This window comes from Centruroides vittatus, unplaced genomic scaffold (assembly GCF_030686945.1).
Source record: "Centruroides vittatus isolate TY-2023 unplaced genomic scaffold, ASM3068694v2 scaffold_1152, whole genome shotgun sequence".
NCBI lineage: Eukaryota > Metazoa > Arthropoda > Arachnida > Scorpiones > Buthidae > Centruroides > Centruroides vittatus.
Genome location: NW_027122670.1, coordinates 3,253,653 through 3,279,069, shown reverse-complemented (window position 1 = coordinate 3,279,069; position 25,417 = coordinate 3,253,653). Strand labels below are relative to the sequence as shown.

The 25,417-nt window shown below is 26.7% G+C and overlaps 1 protein-coding gene across 1 annotated transcript; it reads left to right on the top strand.

Moving 5' to 3' along the window:
* The first annotated feature begins 517 nt into the window (after nt 1-517).
* On the top strand, nt 518-23,643 carry LOC136986504 (uncharacterized). The gene is made up of 3 exons (XM_067284056.1): nt 518-712; nt 21,523-21,651; nt 22,055-23,643. The coding sequence occupies exons 1-3, from the start codon at nt 604-606 to the stop codon at nt 22,300-22,302; spliced, it is 486 nt and encodes a 161-aa protein (XP_067140157.1). The 5' UTR covers nt 518-603; the 3' UTR covers nt 22,303-23,643.
* Nucleotides 23,644-25,417: the final 1,774 nt, after the last annotated feature.

Below are 25,417 nucleotides of genomic sequence, written 5' to 3'. Positions count from 1 at the left end.
TTAAAATTCAGTAATGAAAAGGTTAAATTATTAAAGACTGTCCTATAAAGCTTTTCAGGAAGAATGAACTTTTGTCTAAGTTTACATAAAAACAAAATATAAAGATTAGTTTTCGTACTGTAAACGCGTAGAAAACTTTTTCGAAGTTTTAATCCATGCTTTGTTGCCATTTAATCACTTAAAACGTCATTATTTTTAATTTAAAATGAAAAAATTACGTTATAAATGGGTTGGTATACTCCAGAAAGAGGCATATATCAAGTGTAAATTTCACATTAAGTAATAAAAAACAAATTGAACACGTGTTGCAATATAGGTGGACTCGGAACTTCAGCAATAAATTTTCTTAAGAAGAAAAAAATTAATTTTATTATTACACGTTTATTTTGTTTTCCTTTCTGATTATGCGGTGGTAATTGCGTTAAGAATATTTGTCGATAGGTTCAATTGAAAAAGATGATGAAGATAAAAGTGAAGCCCAAACAGACGTCCTTTGACAGCTGTGGGCGATACCTTGCATTGAACACAACATTACACCACCTAGTGGTAGAACAACTTGCCAGAAGATGTAGACGAATCGATCGGAAACCTTGCTAGCAGTACATGTGGAAGGCTTGCTGTATTGCAGTCTCTTCGTTTACTCCTCTGGATTTTCAACCAATGATGAAACACGTGGCAAGTTGGTTGGTTTTATTTGCTACCTCCGTAATTGGTAAGTCTTCTTTATGTAATGTGATAACTCTAAAATCAAACCCTAGCATGGTGCTCTAGGTTTGTTGAACTCCCTTTCGAATTTGCTGCACGATCTCTCTACTTGTGACCTTTGTCATGTCTGCGTTTAGAAAATATTCATTTTAGATAACGTCGATTTGCCAGCTTGAATAAGAGAATTGTACAATACCTTCTGCAGTCTAGTTCTTAACAATGCAGTAATATTTGAGAAAATAACAATGGGAGAGAAAGTATGAATATTTCATTTGATTGCACTCGTTCAATCGTTGCTCTCAGCATCTTTTACCTGTCGTCATAGCAACTGGAGGAAAGGTGATCCGGTAATCCAAATGATAAGTTCTTCGTGCAGTATATTGAATGACTGAGTTTTTCTATAGATTCGATTTTTCAGAATTTTTCTTACATACTAGCTGGAATTTATTCAAAATTGAAATCAAATTAGTATAATTTCTTACATTTATTGAATAATAAATATTATAACTCCATAAAATTGTTTGTTTTCGCGCACACGCAGAAAAAAAATTTAATGTTTATCTATGTGTAAAGAAGAATTGGAACATCTTCATTGCATTCCGCCTACTACAAATTGGTGACGTGATGGGTGGACTACGTTTAGAAGCACAATAGGAGGATTACAAATTGATTCAGATACGAAGATAAATGAAGATGTATAGAGGATAAAGAAGAAATAAAGAAAATGGAAAAGTGTTTCCTCTCACTCCAGTCGATTCGAAATTGGTGATGTGGTAAAAATTACAGGAAGTGCTGTAATCACAATAAGATGAAAATGCTTCTTTAGGTTCATTTAAATTGGTGGAGAGAATTGAACCGAAAATCTCTTCCTTAAAATAAAATTTCAAATGTAATTTAGCTTTGTTTACCAAAGTTCTAGAACCATTTCCTGCGTTAACAGTGCTAAGTTCATCAAATATCGATAATATTATATTTTTAATCGCACGTTCAGTTTGATCAAGTTAAAAGAATTAAATAAATATTTAACTACTGGTTTGGTAATTAATTAGTTTACAGAGAGTTATTTCGAGAATAATTCATCTTGAAACTGCAAGTTATTCTGCGAGTTTATAGCTCTTTTGAGTGTTTTGACATTTAAAATGCTGCCTAATTTATTAAAACTTAATATAATTTTTATTATTTTTATCCTCTTATATAATTCCTTACTATGAATTATTTCCAAATGTCTGTGATAGAGTATTACTCAATTTAATAATAGTTAGATCTAGAATAAATATTCTTTATCAGCTATTATTAAGTATTTATAAAAACAGGTTAAAAGTGCCATCACCTTAAGCTATAAAATCAGAAAAACCGTAATTTAATTGTAATTAAGAGTTCAGAAAAATTACCTTTAATTTCGAGTCAATTAATACATGATAAAGGTCCGTTCTAGAATTTGCTATTGTCTCTTTAATAATCTTTTTTCACAGCATTTTTAATGTCTTACTGCAACTAACATTGAGAGAGTGAGAGATATTCCAGAAACTAGGTCAAGTCACTAGAGAAAACTGTCCTCTATGAACTGTGCTGATATTCTTTTATACAGATCATGCACAATATATATATACTTAACAGCTTTAATCGTCGAAAAATAAAATTATACAACTCTTAAAATTAATTAAATTATTCTATTTAAATTTGATCCAATTAAGTTTAATTGCTAAATTGTTACAAGCGAATTTAAAATTTCAATAAATCAATTTAAGAAATTCTAGAAAGTAACATTTTAAATTTAATTTAAAAACGCAATTAAAATTTTTAAAGTTTTACGATTTAAAATCACGTAGAAATAAATTCAAAAATTTAAAATAATATGTAAAGATAGATAAGAGTGTACATTAATTATATAATCAATAAAGGAACGTTAAATTTTTATGGCCAAAGTGGCTTATAATAAGTACTTCAGTTTCATTATAAATATTTTGTAGAAAAGTTTTAAAAAGATGAAAAATTTATTGGTTAAATGAAGTAAAATTAAAGATATATTAATTATGTATGAGAATATTATTTAACTACGACGTATATGCTTTAACTTTCGGGAACATAAATGGAAGTGTACGTGTAATGTACACGTTTGGTCATAAAATTCTAGAGCGGGATATCCTCATAAATCTGTTCTGCTCTCGTTGTAGATTCTTCATTAATAGAGGATAAAGTTACATCAAAAGATGAAAATATGTAATTTTTTTTTTTATAAGTATATACAAACTTTAAAAATGTAATGTACACGTACTATACATCTACACGTTATTCTATAATTGCGGCGTAATTACGTTATTCTAGATTAATCAATTAATATGTTAGTTTCGTTTAATGAATCAATTGCTAAAAGCGTTATGTCGTTTTCAGATTTCAAGATTAATTCTAGAAATTTTGAAAATTAATAAATTTTTTTTTTTTTTAGTTTTGTTTCTGGTAGAACTTCTAGAAAAATTTTAAAAGTATTTTAATCATTAAATATTCACATATTTGAATTTATAAACAAATTATTCGCGCTCATAACGGATTTTTTACACGATTTTTTTTCTTAAAAATGTTTAAAAATATACTCTAAAATAGCTTCACCTCCCACGATGCTGAATTAAATTAACCAATGCGAAATCGATTGTAAAAATAGCATGAAAATTCTCAAAGACATTTCTGAAAGATCAAAGGAAGAATTATACTTTGTACGTTCGAGTACAGTACATTTATCAGAATCTCCCATTTCCTTATCTAATTTAAAATCTAGTTATCATGAACGCTAATAAAATGCCATTAGAATAACGAGGGACTTTATATTTAAAATAAATGTCTCCTTTATGAGATACAAACGTGTATTCATTTTATAATCATTAAATATCCTGATTCTAATTATTAAAATCTTAAATCTGTCATTAAATTTTAATACAGTTAATTCGAAAGATATCTCTGCATTGAAAATCATTAGAATTGATCCGAAAATAATCCATCTTGTAAATAATTAACATTTATGAATATTATATAGGATTTACACTGGATTTTTAAAGAATTCTGTTAATGTATTTAGCATAAATAATGCAGGGGGAAGATGTTTATGCTGACAAAGCTTGATTTGATTTATTTTAAGTACTGTAGATTAATCAAAAATTAAAAATGGACGAGTAAATTGGGTACAGTTTCATTACAAACATAAAAATCCTTTCAAAATCCTGAAGAAACATCATTAAAACTTCCCATCAAAAATTAAATATTGTAAATCATTCAGTAAGCTAATTAATTAGGTTATAAGCCACTGTATATATTTAAATTAAAAACAGAAATTCTACGTATTTTTCTGTTTAATTTAACGAAAAAAATATATATATGTATTAGAACGTTATAATTTCTTGTTTCATCTAATTAATTATAATGATGTTTAATTTATACATAATGTTACTAATACAGTAAGCATCTCGAATATAATTTAGAACAGCATAAAATGAACAGATAAATGTAATTTGCTAATAGAATTTTAGATGGTATTAGTAGTCGATACATTAAAATGTTATTGTTAGGATAAATTTAATATAATTCTAAACTAACCAAGGATAATTTCAATTTTTAATACTTAACACTGTAAACAATAGCACAATAAACACGGGTATTATACGAAGGAGATGTTTACTCCCAACTATATTTAAATTTGTTGTATATTCTTGCCTTATAAATCTGATAATACGAAGACATCTGTTGTATATCTGAGTGTGTGCTAATGAATAGTCATTTTCTAATGCCTGCATTTGATATTACAATGTTACTATCCACGTTACCTCTTATGACTTTAATTTTAAACTTCATATTATTATTCTATCTTCGGTAAATAATAATGAAACGATTCGGAATAATAAACAGTAATTAAGTGGAAACAAATTTAATTAGTAAAAAATTATTTTAATCGCCATATTTTTAAGTGTAAAATTTTTTCATAAAATATTTAATAATTAGAAGGATAATTTATGAATTTCTTTATTATTTAACGAACGAATGAAGGAAGAATTGAAATTATTTTGTGGTATTTTATACGAGTGTCTTTTTATCTAATCCGTGTTAATCCCTGTAAACGTATATATATAATAAGATGGATTTATTTTTAAACGTGATTCATTACTTACTTATATAAAAATTTCATCAGGAACGTAATTTTATCGCAGTAATAATTCTCCTTTTGTGTTGTATTCCCCATGCTCTCAACGTAGTGGTAGTTGTATTTTCTTCCTCTGCAGCACTTTGCTCCTTAATAGCTGTAGTAAGATGATAAGGCCACCTCCTCAGATAATATTTATCTTATTATTTTACTTCAATTTTTAAAAAAAGTACTTTGTTTTCTAAAAATTTTATTATATAATTTAGTTTTAAATTTATAAATTAAGCTATGTACAGTATTTATAATAATATCTTTCAGAGTAATAAAAGAGATTAATGTCGAAGAATGTTTTACATGTGTTTGCCCTGTTTCTACTTGGCAATAATATTCTAGATTCTATGCTCTGTTTAATTTAAATATATTTATAATATGTAAAACTGATTTTTTAAAACAAATTCTAATTTTTTTAAATGTTTTACAGCTTAATAAAGTCTTAATTTATTACTTTATAAAGTAATAAAATTGATGTAGAAATTATTGTTATAAATATAAATTAATTTAGAATAAATTAACTGATAAAATATTTTATATATTTATAATAGTTTCCGTTTAAAATAATATATTTTTGTAACTAATTTTATTTTAAATTTTTTTAATAATTACAACCGAATTTTTTAGCTTTTTTTTACATATCTTTCATAATTTTTAACTTCTTCATGACAGAGTTTCTTCCACTTAGTTGAAATTTATACAGATGCGACACGTAATCCATTTAAAGATAATATATGGTGAAGAAAAAACAATTCATTCATTATTTATCCAATAACCACAAGTAATTTATCGTAATTTCTTTACGAATAAAGCAGAAATATTTTTTAAGAAAGGAATACAATGTTGTTTAGCACATCCCGCATGATTTTTTTACTATTATCTTCTAGGGAAATCTAATAATTTACTAACGAAACGAATAAACAGGAACCTAATCAGTAGACAATCTAATGTTACTAATGAAGTCGCCCTTTCAACTTACTTCTACCATTCGTGAAAATATCACTTCGAAAATAATATTTTTTGCTTAAATTTATATAATTTAAACTGCATTCAAGACTGTAACAATAGTAAATTCAACGTTAAAGTGCTCTTAAAATTGTATTTTACACGTAAAAGTATACGTTCATTACGTGTACTATATACTGTTAATATACGTTCTGTATATTATTATCGAAGGAAAATAATTAAATTTATAATTATTTATTTTATTTTTTTTATAGCAAAATTATTTTCTGAAAAATATCACTTTCCTCCGCGTGTCAATGTCATCAGTGACTAAAAATATTTATCATAATTACTATACTGCGAAGTATTTTTAATTAATTTACGCTTGAAAAATACTTGCACACGCATTAATGCACATCAATTAATAAATTATATGTATATATATATATTATGCGCTTTTCATAATATTTAAATTAATTTTAACAAATTAAAATGATGAAATGGAAGATTAAAAAGCAAGAATTTTTTACAAAGATTATATATATTTAAAAAAGTGTTTTATATCTTCGTACATCATTTAAAAACGTTGTAAAAAGTTTATACCTTTTAACTTATGGAACTTTATATATGTAGAAATACGTGAATGTACTCGATAGCATTGCTTAAAAAGAATTTGGTATGGAGAAATGCAAGTTGGATTTTTAAAATCATGCAGAAAAACGTGATTTGCTTAAAAAAAATCCGATTAAAAGTTTTGTTTTCAAGCATCCATCTTGTATATTTTTATTACAGTAGAGCAGCTATTACCATCCGGGGATACGCGTACTGTACCCCTAGGAGTACGCGAGAAAAAATTAATAATGGCGGATGTCCTATAACAATATTCGGATTTGACGGCGTTACGGTACTCGATGCTTAGTTTTAAATTAAAATATACTTATATTTTATTATATTTATCTCTGTCCTTCCTCCAACGCTTTTCGACTTCAAAAAAAAAACAAAAAACAAAAAACCCCCATTCTTACATGTAATTGTACAACGCTGTATATTGACTAACACGCGAAATAAAACTTAGCGAAAATGGAAAATAAAACTTAGGTAAATGGGCTGCCAAGGGGTATGCAAGTCAAAAAGGTTGGAAACCGCTGTAGTAGAGTCTATAGTCCGCCACTCGCCAGTCCGACAGAATTTTGTAGGTTTTTATTATATAAGCATAAACCTTTAAGTATGTTTTTAATAGTTCCAAGTAATTTATTATTTTCCACAAGTTGTGGCATACGAATATAACAACCTGTTGTGAATTTATTTAGAATGTTTTTCCTGTTATAATGTATATACGAAGTCTTCATAATACTGCAGTTATAAAATAAGAATTTGTTAATAATAAACTGAGAATATGGTAAACTACGAAATTTAAGAATAATAAAAGTTAACTTAAACTGAGTCGTTGGCATATTTGGCTGCAACATAACCATTCTTATTCTCTTCATATGTTTCAGATTGGCAATTAAGGCATACATAATGAGGATCATTGTTGTGAGTCTAATAGCACTAGGATAGGAGACGTTTATGACACATTAGAGGCATTCTATATACATTGAAGAGTCCCGCAAAATACATCTTTCTGACTACTTCTTTAGCCTCTTTTACATAATCTTGTAAGCCTGCTTTTGTTCTCTCATTTTCCTCTATGTACCATCTCTGAAGAAGATTATACGTTAAACGTAAGATTAACGGGGTAAGTTGTTACAGTGTCACAATGTGCTCACTCGTTGCGTGTCAAAACTAGCCCAAACCGCGTTTTCCTCTTCTGTTTCTGTAACTACAACAATATCACATTGGTACTATAGCATTCTGTAAAATAACGCCTGAAGGTCTGTTGTCCATAGACATAAAATTAACGTAACTTACCTCATCATTTGCTTGAACAAATCCTACTTAAAACTATCAACCAAATTTTATTTTTGACCCTAAAAACACATTAATTAGTATAACTTCAATGCTGCACAATATTCGTTCTCTAACTTCACATGCAATATTAAGCGGGATACATAGAATGTTGCAATGAGGACATTCAGTACTGTTAGCCTCAAAAAGTTATGAGCCTTGTCACTACTTCCCCTGTCACAACTATCCCCGCTCTCCCATACTGTAGTTCTATTTTTTTAAATTTAAAATCCGATAATCTAGCAGCCACTGGTCCGATATATGTCGGATTACCGAGACTCTGCTAAACTAGTTTCATTAGAATTGTTCTACCCTACACTGTGTTTTGCTAAGTTGTATTTAATACAGTGATTTGTTCTTGTGTCTACTGTAGTTATATATATTTTAAAATTGAAAATCCAGTAATATGACAACCACTAGTCCGATATATGTCGGATTATCGAGACTCTATTGTACTTTATGTAGTAAGCTAGTTTCATTAGAATTAATACATCATACGCGACCTTGGATTCGAAACTGATCATTTAATTATTGTTTTAAGTATCGGTTTGAAAACATTGTAGCGTAATAAACGGGTATTAATAACGCAGTTTAGATACGAATTGATGATAATTATAGTTTTCATCATTCACAAATGCGAAAATATCAAATCAGATCAACCGTATAATTCTTTCCTGCGCCATCTAAAATTACGCGCTAAACAATTGCAATTATTCATAAATCCGATAGCATATTTTTAAGTAAAGAATAATAAAATTTATTGTAAAGTTTTAAGAATGTATTATTTTTTCCAGTATAAAAATAAAAGAATAAGAAGCATACGTCTAGTGCTGGCCAAGCATTTATCTTTTTATCCAGGTCTGTAGCCAGTTATGATAGAAACGAAATTGGATACCAAAATGGAAAAACCGATCTTTATAGCATCGAGAGATTTGAAATGATGGTCACATACGTTTAAGATAAGCTGTAGAAAATTCTTTAGTTATCTGTAGAGGACTCGAAAAACAGATTCTACAAACTTACACTCTTCTATTGGTCAAATAATATTAATATAATAGTAGATAAAGTAAAAAGTATGTCTGTTAGGTACAGTTTTATTATGATGTTTATGTTTTTTTTTATGCTGTACACTTCATCCTAAATGGAAAACGAATTTATAATAATTTAAGTAGAAGAGAAAACATAGAAGATTTCTGTACAATTTTCATTTGATTTTTCTTATCCTTCCACTAGAAAAATGCTTTCCTTTATCTCGTAAATGTGATTTAAAGTTTCTAAAATGGTATTTTTTTTCCTAGCATTATATTTAAAGTTTACTTCTCTTCCCATTCTTACAAACTTGTTTATGAGATTGACCATTTTGCTTTTGTAAGAATGATTATTTTCTTGTGATTCGTTTCCAGTTTACTACTTTAAAACTAATCTAACACGGAGGAAAAATCTTTAAAAAATTGATCTAGAAGAAATCAATTTTTCTTTATAGAAAATTTATTAATGTGTAAAGTCTTCTGTAAATTTATAAAAATTGGATATTCCAGAGTGTAATTTCTAAAATGGAACTTTATAAAAATTATGAAAGGCTCGTAAAAGATTTGGAGTGGTTTACTATCAAGAGAGCATTTCTCTTTCCACATTCATTTATCTTATTATTGATTACTGTTGTAGGAGGGGAAAAAATATAGGCCTATATATAGAAAGAGAAGGAGAGAGAGGCCATTTTCTGGAGTTAAACCTCAATCATATTTTGGCTTGTAACGAAAAAAATGAAACAAGACTAACTACATCTAGAAATGTATTGAAGTAAATTATATCCACTGATGACTTATAAGTAGTACAGTTTATTGTATCAAACTGTTAAACGAATTTTAAAATATTTTTCTTGTATTATTGTTTAAATTTTTAAAATACTTTATATTATTTTTCTGTAAAATATCCGTCAAAAATACAGGAGAAAACTTCAGTTAAGTCTGTTAAAGAATTTTTGAGATAAAAATAAAAGATTTTTGAACTTTGGGGTTTTTTAGGGGAATTTTTGAGCGAAGATTCTTCAGTAAACCACAAAAACACGATCATGATTTATAATTTGATTCTTTTTTTGATATAAAAATGTTAAAGTTTTATATATAGAGGCGATTTTTCTAGGAAAAAATAGATTATTTTGAAGTAAAAATTTACAAAAGAAACTTTTAAAAAAACAAGCTTATATAATCAAAAAAGTGAAGAGTAAAGTTATTGTACAGCTATCAAACATCGACAATACCTATTGTTGAGTGCATGAAACGGTTAGGATTACCTCTAAATCTCGAAAGACCGGGTGAAAGGGAGGATTGACGAATGATTTATAACTATGAGCTGTCTCACTAGTATAAAAAAATAAAATAAAATAAAACCTTTATTTGTTTTTTTTTTCCTTTTACAACTGAGTACTCCAGAATTAAATTTCTTGATGGGGGTAAAACACTAGAATCCAATTGATCAAATTTGTTTACCACCACATTAATTGCATCCGGATGGAAGACGGAAATAGGATAAAGGAGATAAAGATACCTTTCATCATTCTTATCGCTTGATATCGTATCTTGAACCAAATATTGAGCTAGGATTATCATATAACTAATGGGTTTTTGGAAAAAACAAGGGAAAATATCTCGTCCTCAACAACAACAACAACAACAACAAAAAATATTCATACATAAAGATAGGTATTATTGGAGAATTAATGTTGGAAAGTCGTTTAGTTTCAGTCTTATCTTGTGTTATTGCTGTCTTATATCTAGAATTATATCTGCTTTAGATTATGAATTCTTCCACATCGGTTATTTATCTCGTTATAAATACAGTAGAGCGTCGATAAGTGGAATGGCCGGAAAGTGGAACGATTTTCAGTCGGACTGTGTCGTGCTGAATCGAATGTTTTTGATACTAAATTTACTTCTAAAGTATAATTTTCATGTTTTTTATATTCTTTAATATATTTATTTTGTTTGTACAAAATGCAGAAATAATTTTTAACGATACGATAGCCTCGATGATTATTATAAAAATTTTCGTTAGGCTTAAAATCGACGAAAATTCAACACGAAGCGACACGCAACGGAGAAAAATTCAACAGGAAGCGATACGCAACGGAGAAAAATTTGAACATCGGACAGGTTAATGTATTTTTTCGTACAAAGTCGGAAACTGGAACAAATCATTAACTGGAAGGACCCCAGTCCCCAATTGGTTCCACTTTTCGACGCTCTACTGTAATATAAGTTCACTATAACTTAAATTTCATACGGTAAATGTGGTTATGCTCTTAAGAAAATTTACGTGTATATTAATTAAATTGATATATACATTAAATAATTTAGTAGATAATTTGATAAGCGTTACTGCTTAAGATATTATTATTAATTTTTTAGGAATATCCTTCGATTTGTAGCTTCAAACTACTCCATAAAATACCATTAAAATTGTCGTTTTTCGAAGCGAACAAACTACATTTTAATATATAAAAATAAATATTTTTCTTATTTAACTACCAAAATATTGATTATTTATTACACTAAAAATTATTTACGAATGAATTTTATAAATAAATAATGAAATTATTGTTTAAATAACTATTTACGTTCGAATATAAGAAGAATTGTAGAAGTTAAATTAATTTGGTAGGTTTTGTAAAGGTAAACTCTAACAAGTAGATTATAAAAAATATATATTTTTTTCTTTTAAAGTAGAGAGGAAGAGTTTATCAACAACAAACAAGAATATGAACAGATAAAAAAAGATATATTTAGGAGGAAAGAGGAAATCTATCATCATGTTGATGTTATCAAGTCTCAAAGAATTTATTACAAAAATAGAGTATTTCTAATTCTATCGGCGGATAAAAAAGGGAATAAAAATATTGGTTTTTGATCTTCTTTATCTCTAAAAAATTTCGGTGAAGGCGATAAAAAGTTTTGCTTAATAATAGCTTTTTTTTAGATAATATATTTATCGTTCTCCCTAGAGTACGATAATATGATAATCACGTTATCGTTCACTAGAGATAGTAAGTTCATTAATCAACAATCTACTGGTTGATTAATGAAGTAAGTATTATACTTGTAGAAGGGGGATAGAGTGGAAATCACGACGAAAATTATAAATTGTTAAGGGAAATCCTTTTTTTTTTTTCTTTTTCTCCCTACGACACTATGATGAAAATAATCATTAAAGTTTTAAAAATTATCTACTCGGTAAGCAATAATTAAGCAGTTAAAATTTTTGATAAAATATAGATTTTTCTTGAAGGATATTTACATTTTATGTAATTTTAATTAAATTCTTTTGATGTGTATTTACGTATAGAAGTAATAGAAACTAAAAATAGCTTGTAGAACAATAAGCAATCTACAAAAAAAAAACGGCTTTTGTATATAAACTTAACAACTGTTCATCGATTTTTTAACGTTTCTGACTCTGTAATATATTAATATAGCAGGAGATTTTCGTGTTAAACATTTATTATAAAAGAATATTTTTTCCTCTATTAAAATAGAAATAGTAAATTAAAGTTTTGGTAAAATTTTAATTAAAGTTGCTTGGCACAATTGGTATTACTTGCAACGTTTTGAAGGGTTCTTCGCAAGATTTAACAACACTTGGTTGTGCATGAGTTGAATTTTATTTGAGTCACGTACTATTGAATCTTGACAGAAAGCAGACTACATCCTTGTGTATATGACACTGCCATTCACATAATGTCTTTCGAGTAAACAGTTTAATTCTTTATTTAAGCAAGTCGACTTTGTAACAATGAAATTTGTAAAAATTTCATCATTTAACTAACTGATTTAGTATTATCTTCCTTGTTTTAATAAATCTTCCAATGTTATTGATATGTTTAATTAAATCTCTTAACGTTGCAACGTATTTTATTTTCTTATTTTAATAAACAGATGTTATAAATTGTTATCCAGAGCTGTATCATAACTATTTCTTAGTCGTAAAACATGTTGTAAACCTCTCCCAATCTTTTATTACGTATAAATATATACATATATTTTAAGTCTAGATAGCGTATATATTCTTATATTTTAAAAAATATAAGGATTTATAATGTTACAAATTAGAATTCTTGCTTAAATTCCCGAGAATGTTTAAAGTTTTACATTTGCATTTTTATAGTTATCGATTGATACAAAACCTAAGTTCCGATATTTATAACTAAATTTTGGCATCTTAAGACATAAAATTATGCCTTAGACGAAGATTATAATTAATTAAAAGCTGCTAAATAAATTTTTTGCATTAAAACACGCGATGTTTTCTACATTAACCTTATGAAAGATGGAAGAGAAGATGGGGGGAGAGTGAGATTTTTTTGAAATTTCTCACATTTATGAAAGTCGTGCAATGTGATTTTTAATTTAAAACTCTTCAGAATGCTCTCGACTACACCCTCGAAACGTTTTCATAACTGGAAGATGGCACAGTTTAAAATTCTTAACGCTCCGTAAGCTGCTGTATATGAACTTAAAAGAATTTAGAAAATGTTTAATTAAAGAAGACATTTAAAATTCTATAAATCTTCGAATTTTATCATCCTTTTTCTATGTGAAATTAATTTAATTTACAATTTTTTAACCACGTATCTATGAGAAACAACGTTAAAATCCCCAGCTTAATTAGGCATATCGAACATGTTCAACTCTCTCCCCCCCACTCAAAAATGCAATTACTTAAGCTTATCTGATAAATAAAACATGTAATTAGTATTTTAATTTTTCAAAGGAGATAAAAGGAATATTTTTTTTTCCTTTTTACGAATGCAATTAAACAGTTGATTATATTTAAAAATACAAATTAAGCAAATAGAATTAATAAACATGAAGTTGAAGTTCTTGACTCGTATGCATTAGTTATGGAATATGAAAGGGAATTGAGTGATTCTTCATCCCTTTAATTGCTTTTGATATTTATTTATCGTCGATATTTTTCTAATGGAAATCAATGAGGAACGTGACTTAATTTGAAATCTTGAAATTCATATCTCTTCATTAGCAAATGCTTAAATTTGCTTATTTGATGTGTAATTAGCACTAGAATGATTATCTGGAGAATATATTTAGCAGATTATTACAGCTTCATTTTTCTTGGAGAAGAGACGAGCATTTGAATGAATGCTCATGAGAAAATGAACACACACACACACACACACTCCTCTTCTCCTATACTTCATTTAACTATTTTTGATAAATGATTATAATTATAGTGATATTATTAAGATAATAGTATTTAGATGATGATAATTATGCCATTTCGTTTTAAGTAAAGTCTGAATTTTACATTCTTATTAGTTAAATTCATTTTAGATTCGTTTAATTAATTGCGATACAATCTTACACAATTATAAAGCATTTTTAGGGAATTATTCCTTGTTAATTTAAAACGTATTTATTTTTTTTAATTCACTGTTCGTCTGTTTGTCTGTCTGTGTCAAATTTGCGGAAAATTAAAGCATACTTTTATAAAAATTTTGATTATTTTAACAATTTAAAACATCTTTTTTGTACCTATTTGTGGGTTATTTGACTTCAGTTTTATCTAGAAATTAAATTATATATTTTTATAAAAGTTTCGTTTATTATATTTTTTTACTTAATATATTATTTTGTATTCATTCGTGCGTCTGTTGGTCTGTTTGTAATTTTTACAAAAACTATATTTTATTCGCTTAAACTATATTATTATACTTATTTTTACGATGTCTGTCCGTAGTTTTAACCAGAAATTTACTCGGGAATAACCAAAACTTCTATAAAAATATGTCATTTTATTTTATTGTCTTAAAACTTTATTTTGCATTTGTTTACGAGTCTGTTTTTTTTAAATTTTATTCAGAATATTAAAACATACTTTTATAGAAATCTTAGTTACTTTAGCGATTTTAAAAATTATTTTGTGTTCATTTTTTGGAATGTTTGTCAGTAATTTTATCCGGAAATTTATTTAGAAACAAAATAACCAAAATTGCTACAATATTAAGTTATTTTCTTGACTTAAAAATTATTTTTTATCTGTCTATTTGAAATTTTATCTAGAAATTTCTATAAAATAATTTATTTTTATAGAAAATTTGCTTATTTTATTGACTTAAGAAATTATTTTGTATTCATTTGTATGTCTGTTTGTAATTTTATCTTGAGATTTATCCAGAAAATTAAACATTTTTAATAGAAATTTTAGTTATTTTATAAACTTAAATGTTATTTTGTATCCCTTTGTAAGGCTGTATGTTTGTCTGCAGTTTTATCCAGATATTTATCTAGAACATTAAAACATGTTTTAAAATAAAAATTTAGGTTATTTTATTGACTTACAAACTATTTTGTATTCATTCATGCGTTTGTCTGTCTGTTTACAAGCTTATCTAGTTACTAAATAGATAAGGGCTCAATTTCTGCATTCGCTTTATCTGTCTATTTGTCTGACCGTAAGATTTGTCGAAACCAAAGATTTAGATTGATGGATGTTATTACGATGTTTGTAATTAATATAATATATAACGTTAAATATATTATAATTAACTTAAAGATGCATGCATGGCCGGATTTACGCATAAGCTAAACAAGATGCAATTTAGGGCCTCGTGTTACGAGACTACAGTTAGAGCCTCATATTTTTATCTATCATTATTTGATAGAAGGAAAGGGCCAATAGTATTTTAGAGGTTTAGAAGAGAATGGCCTGTTATATTTATAGTTAAAGAGCCTCACATTTTATACGTATCATTACTAGATAGAGGGGAAGGGCCAGTTATATTTTATAGCTTAGGACCACAACACACAGAATCCGGCTCAGGATACGTGCGATTAAATTAAATAATGTATTTAAACGGAAAAATATGATTGAAATTTTAAAAAATAATTCGTAAAAATTCAACAATCCGACTACTTTCGAAGGATTTAACAGACTTTTTTTTTTTGCTCACGCATTCAATATATATTTACATAACGTGTAATTTTGGCAAATGCCGTCGTAAATTTAACGATGTTAATTAGTTACATTAAAATGTTATCACGTAAATGCAGGACGTTATTTCGATTCGATCAACAAATGGAAAATAAATTTTTATTTTACACGAAAATACCTGGCGCACATTTTGCATGCGAAGAAGAAGAATCGATAGAGAAATGACAAAAGTTCAAAACCTTTCATCACTCTCCTCGCGTTAAGAACAAAATGTATGAAAAATGTTCTCTCCTTTTGTTATTTTGCATGAATGTCGCATCAAAAAAGCCTTAGTTGCACCTTTATATAAAAAAATATATACATGTAAACTTTCTAAAAAAGCAATTTAAAAAGATATTTTCTTATCAGAATATTTACTTATTTATTTATTTTTGTATTTAATAAAAGATCAAAAGGCGTCGTGGAGTCTTTACATATGGAAAAATTAGTTTAATTCTGTTTAAAAACTGCATCCAGGTAAAGAAATGAATTAAAATTAATTTATATTCTAGATTATAAAACGGATTAAAATTAATCCATTTCTTTATCTAGAATAAAATGAATCCGTTTCTGAATTAATCCATTTCTTTATCTAGAATAAAATGAATCCGTTTCTGAATTAATCCATTTCTTTATCTAGAATAAAATGAATCCGTTTCTGAATTAATCCATTTCTTTATCTGGAATAATTAAAATAGATTAATTTTTATAATTTAAATATAAAGTTAATCCATTTCGTAATCTAGAATATATGAAAATTAATTCACTTAATGGTTACAGCTTATTAAAACAAAACCGACGGAAGTTAAAATGTGTAGAAATTTAAAAAATATATATGTATATATATATATATCCGTTAATTATTATATAAATAGAAATTTAATTATATAAATGAATAAGTTAATTTTATTCGCCTAATGTTTCTTTATTTAGAATAGAAATAAATTTAAAATATTTAAAATTACCCCGTTGTTTTGATAAAATTCGTCTTTAAATGATTATATATTTTAAAATTTAAATGAGAATTTTATTAATTATAATTTATATTACATGTAATTTTTCTAGAATTATTCATTTCTTTAATTAAAATTAATTCGTTTTTTTTAATCTAGAATAGTTAAGATAGATTAATTTTTTATAATTTACAAATATAAAAATTAATCTGTTTCATAATCTAGGATATAAATATAAAGTTTAGTTTTTTATTCTAGAATCAATATTTTAATCTAAATAAAGAAATAAATTTAATTTAAATCCAGAAAATCGTATAAGCTGCGGATAATTATGTTTATTCTGAATTCCAGAATACAAATTTCTCTCTAGAATAATAAAAATTCATTGATTCATTTTTTCAAGTGTATATTTTTATTCTTCTTTAAGTAAAGAAATGAATTAATTCAAAGCAAAGTGGATAAATTCTAGAAAATTACATATATTCTGGAATGCAAAGTAGTATATTGACATATACAGAAAACTGTCATTTTATTATCTTATTTAATTCATATTCATATCGTTATTGAAAGAAGAAAAAAAGAAAAATTATTTTATGTAGAATAATAGAAATAGATTATATTTTTCAAATTTAAATATAAAAGTAATCTCTTTCATTTTGTAGAAAGTAAATTTAAAGTGTAATTCCTTTCTTTTATTCTAGATACGAATATTTTTTTTAAACTTCAATCTAGATAATGTAAAGTATTTATTTAAAACAGAGAAATGGATAAATTCTAGATAATTATTACATTATCCGAATTCCAGAATATCGTTTACATTCTGGAATGCAGAATAAATATAATGAACGACAGATTCACAAAAAAATGAAGCCATTTCATTATCTATAATTGTAATTAAATTTTAAAATATATATGTATTTTATTTTCTCTAGAACATTAGAAATTTATTTATTTTTTAAAAATTTATTCAGTTTATTGTTATTTTTAATTTTTAATCGATAATTTTCTTAACGGGAGATTTTCCTTGCCTTGTGGCATCACTTGTATTGTGTAAATAACAAATGAATGAATAAAAAATTAACTCATTTCATTAATTCTAGATACAACGTTTCTTAATCCACATAAAGAATAGAAATGAATAAATTCTAGAAAATTACATCTATCTGAATTCCTGGATATCATTTATATTCGGGAATGCGGAAGATATACGTTGAATAATAAATATATGGAAAATTAATCCATTTCATTATCTGTAATTGTAGAAAATAAAAAAATATATATTTCTGTCTAGAACAATTGAAATTGATGAATATTTTAAAATTCAAATTCAAAAAAACTAATCAATTTCTTACTCTAGAATATAAATGTAAAAATTAACCTATTTTTCTATTTTTTGATACAAATCTAGATAGATTTTGACATGTAACAATAAATTTTAATATAGAAAAATATATTATTAATATAATACTATACAAATTGAAGATATTCACGTCAGAATATTTGTAATTTTTAAAAAAAAAAAATTTTTTTCTGCTTGATAATCTGACACAGCATGAAATATCGATTTTTACTTAATTCTCCATTTTGTACATAAATAACCTGACTCTTTACTTCAATAAAGTATTATAATAAAATTTATATAATTATCTCATTATTAATTACTCCATATAATCTTATATAAAATAATTAAGTAATTTCTAAGCTAATCAAATATTTGGCACAAGTCCAGAGTTAATTGAATTATCTCAATGGTAATGATTGCTGGAAAGAGAGCAGAATCAACTCAACACACTCAATAGTTTTAGTTAGGAGATATCTTTTTTTTTAATTTTTATTATTATTATTTAAATGCTGAGTTATGGCTAATTAAAAGAGAGAGAGATGCGCGAGGTACACTTAGAATGATATTTATGTTGATCGATTTTAATTTCTGATGCTGATGTTGATTTGAAAATATGAGCAAAGTAAAACCAGAGCGATGTTATCTTAAAAATTACTTAAGAAAATTTCTCTAAGCACTCCACATATTTTATCAGATTTAATTTCTTCAGCATCAGATAGGAGTTTCCTACACTTTTCTAAGCATAAAATTTTGTAATTAAAAATTTTTTACTTCTTTTATTAAAACTTTTACGTAATTTCTGCTTTATTAAATATATATTTAATGAATGTACAATTAAAAATGAAAATTTTTATCCTTTAGGAAAGTATTTTTATCTCGTTGAATAAATTAAGAGAGATTTATTCAAAGGAGAAATACATAAATTTTCAATTATCTTGATAGTAACTAATATTCGAAAAAGAATTAAAATACATTATTTATTAATTATTTTAATAATTTATACGACGTAATCTTATAAATATCCATAAATTATTGAAGAGAAGTTAATGTCTTTTGGTATTTAATAGTGATATATTTCTTTATTTCATCGATTAATATTCATAATTTAAAATTGTCGTGCATCATTAATTATCGGAATTTTCTAAGTCGATCTGTAAGCAATTTGAAGATATTCTCTAATGTCTTCACTTTTTTCTCGGTTGTACAGTGGTTTGTTTGAAAGAAATTCGGTAAAGTTATCGCAATTTTTTCAAATATTGACCACACTTTTTGAAAAATATAAAAAGATATACATTGTCAGATATACTTTGTCCTCCTCATTTAATACAGATGTCTTTTTAAAAGATTTAAATCGACTGAATTTTCGTTATACAACGAAATTTGGCAACAATTCAATTCTGATACGTTAACTATGGATTGAAAAATTGATTTTGTGTTTGTCTTTTAAGCAAATTTACTCGACAATGTAATTTTTAAATATCGTTTCAGTCACCTTTTATCATTTTTCCTATTGTTTAGGTTCATTAAATTCATTTTATAGCAAATTTTCTTTATTTTTTAAATCGCTTCTTAATACCCAAATGCAGATTTAAGAGTATTAAAAATTGATTTATTTTTTTAAAAATCTATTGATATTCGAGTAATGGAATAGAATACAAGTCAACAGTTTGGATTTAAACTAAAGGTTAAGTTAAATTTAACTTTCTTCAATCGATTGTTTAAAAATGAGGAAAACAAAAGGAATTTAAAGCGATTATAGGATAGAAAAGAAATAGTTTCCAAGAACAAAACTGTTATGGCGGCCATAAAAGTTAGAATAGCTCGGTACATTTGAAGAAAAAATTTAATTTTTCTATTAAAAAAAACCATAAAAACTTATTGCACGATAGCATTTAGATAATATATGCTTAGTAGAATGCTGCATTCCTCAGCAAAGTTGGAACTTTTAATAGAATCTTAATTAATCCTTTAATCTTTGTATCAGGGGGTGGTAATTCATTCCTATTAATTATAACAAGCTATATATATTTTACGATAAACTGACAAAGATTATACAGCGTTACAAATCTAAACAGGACGCCCGCTATGTTAATTATGAGCATTGTTGAAACATTCGCCTGTTTTATCTAATTATGTGCCAAGTAATACTGACATTTACAGTAGAATTATTGCCATAGAAATGAAATTAAGGTAGATAATCAAATGTATTTTAATAAGTACGAAATTGTCCGTTCATAGAATTATTTTTTCTGTGTTTTTTCTGAAGATTAAGTGCTTCGACGTATCTTAATTTCGTTTAATTAGTTTTATTAAGTTTTGAAAATAAAGTTCCTCGAAATTTTTAACAAGGAAAATTGTGAAAATGTGTAAAGTTTAAATATGCGATAAAGGCTATCGTTTGGAAATAACATAAAGCGAAATTACTTTTTCAACAATGGCTGGCTCAAATTACCAAAGAAGTTCATTTATTAGCGAGAGGGGGAGAAAATGTTAAACAATTTCTTCTTCTTAATAATAAAATTTGATATGCAAAGAACACATTTTGCTATACAAAGAATTAAAAAAAATAATAAATTAGCCATTGCACATAAGTGACGTAATAATGTCTCATCTACTTTTATGCTCCTGTTTATCCATTATGTTTCCTGAAAGAGAAAATATCTGCCAATTTACGAGCGTGAAAACTATCTTCTTGATAATTCTTTAAGGTGAAGAGATTCGATGAAAGGTGTAAAGCATCCATTGTAAGACTCAAATCCTTGCAACATCTAAATGTCAACACAGAGAGAGAGCTTTCTAGAACTTAATGGAAATCAATTCCAGTTCTGGAAATGGTTCCTAATGGAAGTTATTGGAAAACTAATCCCGATTCTTCTTAGAGAATATTTTTTAAGTATCTTTTGCTTTGCTTTTAGGTATAGAAAAAGAGTGATCTAGAATGTCTTAAGATCTTGAATGAACGTTGCCATGCAACACCATAGCTAATTTGTTGGCATTCTAGTGGAATATGTCTCAAAATCTGATATTGGCTATCATTTATTTATAGAAAAAACAGCTTATTACGATTCAGCAGGGATATGTTGTTGAGGATTTATTGATTTTATGTATTTCAGGGTACAAACTACGCTAAGGTAATTCTTGGACGTCAGTTATGTCGATAATTGCTTCTAGTTTTTCTTTAACGCTGTCATTTATAAGGATGGATCTTTTGTGGTATATAACATAGTATTTTGTTAAGAAAATTCCAGAAACTTATTAAAATTTTTCTCTTTTTTTTAGTGTAATGTTGATTAAAATTGCAAGCCTGGAGGGATTAGTTCTTAATTAGTTAGTTAATCGATACTAAACTATACCAATGCTATTGTTTTTTACATTTCAAATTATTTATAGAAATTTAATTTATATTAAATTTTAAATAAGAGTTAAAATTTTGTTTGTAAAATAATTAAATTGAATTTTTTTTACAGCTGTAGAGGATAAACTACAGTGTTATCAATGTTTAGTGAGTGACAACAAATTATGTACTGAGGAATTCCTAGCGCCCTGTCCCACGAGCCAAGCTTTTGACAGATGCATGACTATTATCTCCAACTCTAGTAAGTATTTTCTATTGTAACAAACTTAGTAGAGTAGTCCAAAACAGCATTAATTGAAGAGAACATTTTGGCGAAACGCATAAGGACCATCGATCGCTGGAGAGGAGTCCTGTGTTCTAGAGCTTATCTATCGGGGTTGTACATAGAAATCTTGTGGATAAAAACGGCGAATTGGGTCCTAAGGCGATTTTCAGTTTTTGTTCTCCATATCGTTTCCTTTTTACAAAAATATTCGTCTCCATAGCAACAACATCTTCCACCATAAAAACCTTTATCCAGTTAGAAACGGGATTATCTGGCTAAGAAATACAAATTATATTCCAGTTTTCTATAGTCATATTTTTTATTTAAATTGTTATTTTGTGTGTGTGTGTGTAAAGGTTTTTATTCTTTGTATTTTCAGAGGATGAAGGTTATCAGATCGAAAAGAAATGTGCTTTAGCTCCGTGCAGTTTGAGAGATCCTAGTCAAAATACAGGTCTAGGCTTGGATCATTGCGACAGAAGCAAAGCAGAATTTTCCTGCATCAGTTGTTGCAAAGGAGATGGATGCAACAAAGATGGAAGTGAAAATCTTCAGTCTTTTTCCTCTTACATCATTCTTGTTCTATGTCACCTCTTAGGTTTTTTCTACAACCGAATTATTATATAATTTCTTTAACCTTTGACCTTCTATTTTATTCAGATTTTTGCTCAAATTGTAGCTCTCTTAATTTACTTCGAGGGGTCGAGATAAAATTCAGAAAATCTGAGAACATTTCTACCTTAAGAAGAAAGGAAAATCATATCAGTTTTGTGTTTTATTGTTTCATTTTTTTAGATTAGAAGACCTTTAAAAAAAGCCGATTTATGTGTAAATTTGTGCGTTGAATCGAACTGTAGCCAAAACCTAGGGATCGAGTGCCAAAAATTTTGTTTTATTTACTACATATCTATATGCACAATATAAATAAATAAATACATATATATATATGGTTTGTATATCCAGACAATGTTCTGTGACCATCTGATCATTTTTCTTACCTTTTCGATGGGTTTAAACCCGAAATTTGAATAGAAAAACAGAAATTCTTAAATGTCTATTTACTTTAATATGTTGAAAAATGTATTTATTATATATACACGCTCACTTATTAATGGATCCTTTACTGTATTCACTCTATAAATCTCTAAAACGAACGAAAGAATCACTTTAATTCTTAATCATTATCATAATTATCCCAAGCAGAAAAATATATTTAAACGTAGTCATTTTATTTTTAAGGCTTTACAGTAAACTGTTAAATCCAAAATTATTGTTGTAAATACCAGCAATAGTACAGATTTCTGCCACAAGATGGCAGTAGTTTACTATTCACTGCCATAAGTAGACTGCACCTATAGGCATTTCCTTCTTTTGTTTATTTATCTTTTTTTCCCTTCTTTTATTCTTCCAAATTGGTTTCCGGCTCATAAAACAAGAAAAAATTAGTTTTTACCGTTAATTACTTTCTTTGGCGCTGTATATAGCTTTAATTGCTTGATATTGCTGTAGATGTATATAAATAAATCAATAATAATGTCCACTAGTAATAAAAAGTTTAAATCTACCAATCAGCGACGAGATACAATAAAATTTTATTTACGTTTACGTTAATCGAAACGTATGGAGGATTTTTATTGGTTTATTTATATGGTATTTTCTTTGCGGGAAATTTTTCATCCAAAAAAAAGAATATTTAAAAAAAACAAATAAAAAAAAACGTAAAAAAAGAAATACAATATACTTTTCCTGTGACAAAAATTTCAAGCATTTATCAAATAAAATTCAATATATAGCATTATATTTATGACAAGCATGTAAGCAAGATATTGAGACCCCAAATAATAAAAAAGAAATCAAACAATAGAACAAATTTGTATAAAGATCGTGTGTACACATGTACGTTTATGTCGATTTTTAAGAAATGTAATCAGATTTAATCCTCATAATAAACATTTAAATAATTCGAAATTGTTTATTGATTTTTTTTCTTCAAAAGGTAAACAATAAATTTTTAAAAATTTAAAAAAAAAACAATAAAAATAAGGATAATACAGAATTAAACAATCCCTAATTGGAATTTATTTTCTCTTATTTATAATGAAAATTATCATACAATTTTTGGTCGTGCAAAATTGTGAAATTTTATACAATTAATCACAATTATATAATCGATTAGTTTATTTTTTTAGTGGGTTTGTACTTTATTTTGGGGTTTTTTTTTAGTAGGGAAAAAACATACAAATAACTAGATTAAAGAACAGGGAAAAAATTCTTCTAGTAATTCATGCAAGATTATAAATTACAAGAGAATTTATCCAATTTAAAATTCCTAAAGACGACAAACATAAAACACTGAATGCTGTATTTCAAAAAGATAATTAAGATTTATCGATATATTTCCTCTACTGGGATTTTATGTGTCGTGTTAACATGCCAGATAAATCTTACACTCTTACTAATTAAAAATCTTTTTTTATTTATTTATTTTCTATTTTTTGTAGAACTAAACGCTACTGTGTTCGGATTCCAAAAATTTCATATATATTTTTTTTAAGTATAAAATATATATATAAAAAAACGCGTTTTCCTAACCGTTGAAGTTAATTAAAGTTAAGAATCTAAGTTCTTTTTTTCTCTTCGTAATAAAAGTATTTTTGATGATAGTGCCATAATAAAGTCTGCTCTACACCAAAATAGACAGTTGACACCTCCGAATGGTTAAACCCAGTAACTTAATTTGATTTGTTATAACCCTTAACTTCATCGTTATGGGGTTTAAAGCTCGGAGAATGCCAAGGTAGATGGATAGATAAGTATCAAGGAAATTTTTCTGGGGTGCAATCAACTGTTCCAAGTGTTTTTTTTTTTTTTTTGGCAGAGAAATAAAACTTTTAGTGCTAAAAAAATCCTATATATATATAATATTGTTTTTCTTACTCGTAAATAAATGGTTTAATCACAATTTTAAATATAAATATTTATAGCAAAATTTGAATTTTAATTAAAGATAGGTTGATGAAAATAAATGTAAATCGAAGTCTTATATAATTAGATTTAAACCCGAATTTAATCGGATTTAAGCATACCTGAAACATAATTAAAATTTTATTATTAATTTTTAGTGCTGAAATTATGTCTTGCGAATGTATTAATCACGAACGAGGGCTATTTATATACCAAGAAATGAATTAGTCATCGTCGTTACAATAGATTTAGTTTAATTCTTTAAATTTCTTCTATTTTTAAAGTCTTATTCAACCGAGTAAGTATATTATTATATTGTTTCTTATCTTTGGAAAATTTACTATGAAAAATTCGGTATAAAAATTTAAAAACAATCAAAGTTAGTTTCAATAAACCGAAACTTTCTGCTTGCAATCTTTTTTAATTTTAAGAACAGTTTAATTTGGTTAAGCAATTTCCAATCAAAATCCACCAAAAGGGTAAAGATGGAAAGGAAGAAGAAGAAGAAGAGAAGAAGGAGGAGGAGGACGAGGAGGAAAAAAAGAAGGGTTTCATCTCTATCTTTCATTTCCGCAAGTTCTGTAGAAAGACAAAATTAAACTGAAGATATAAAGCAACAAAAAGTTTTGGAAGCAACTGCCGTCACCTACAGAAATAGGTTAATATCTGCGATAAGAAAGACACTTTAATTTTGAGCTGCATGCTACTAACCAGAAATAGCATTGCAGTGATACATACAGCAATCAATAATTCACTTTGTAAAATCAGTTTTTCCTCA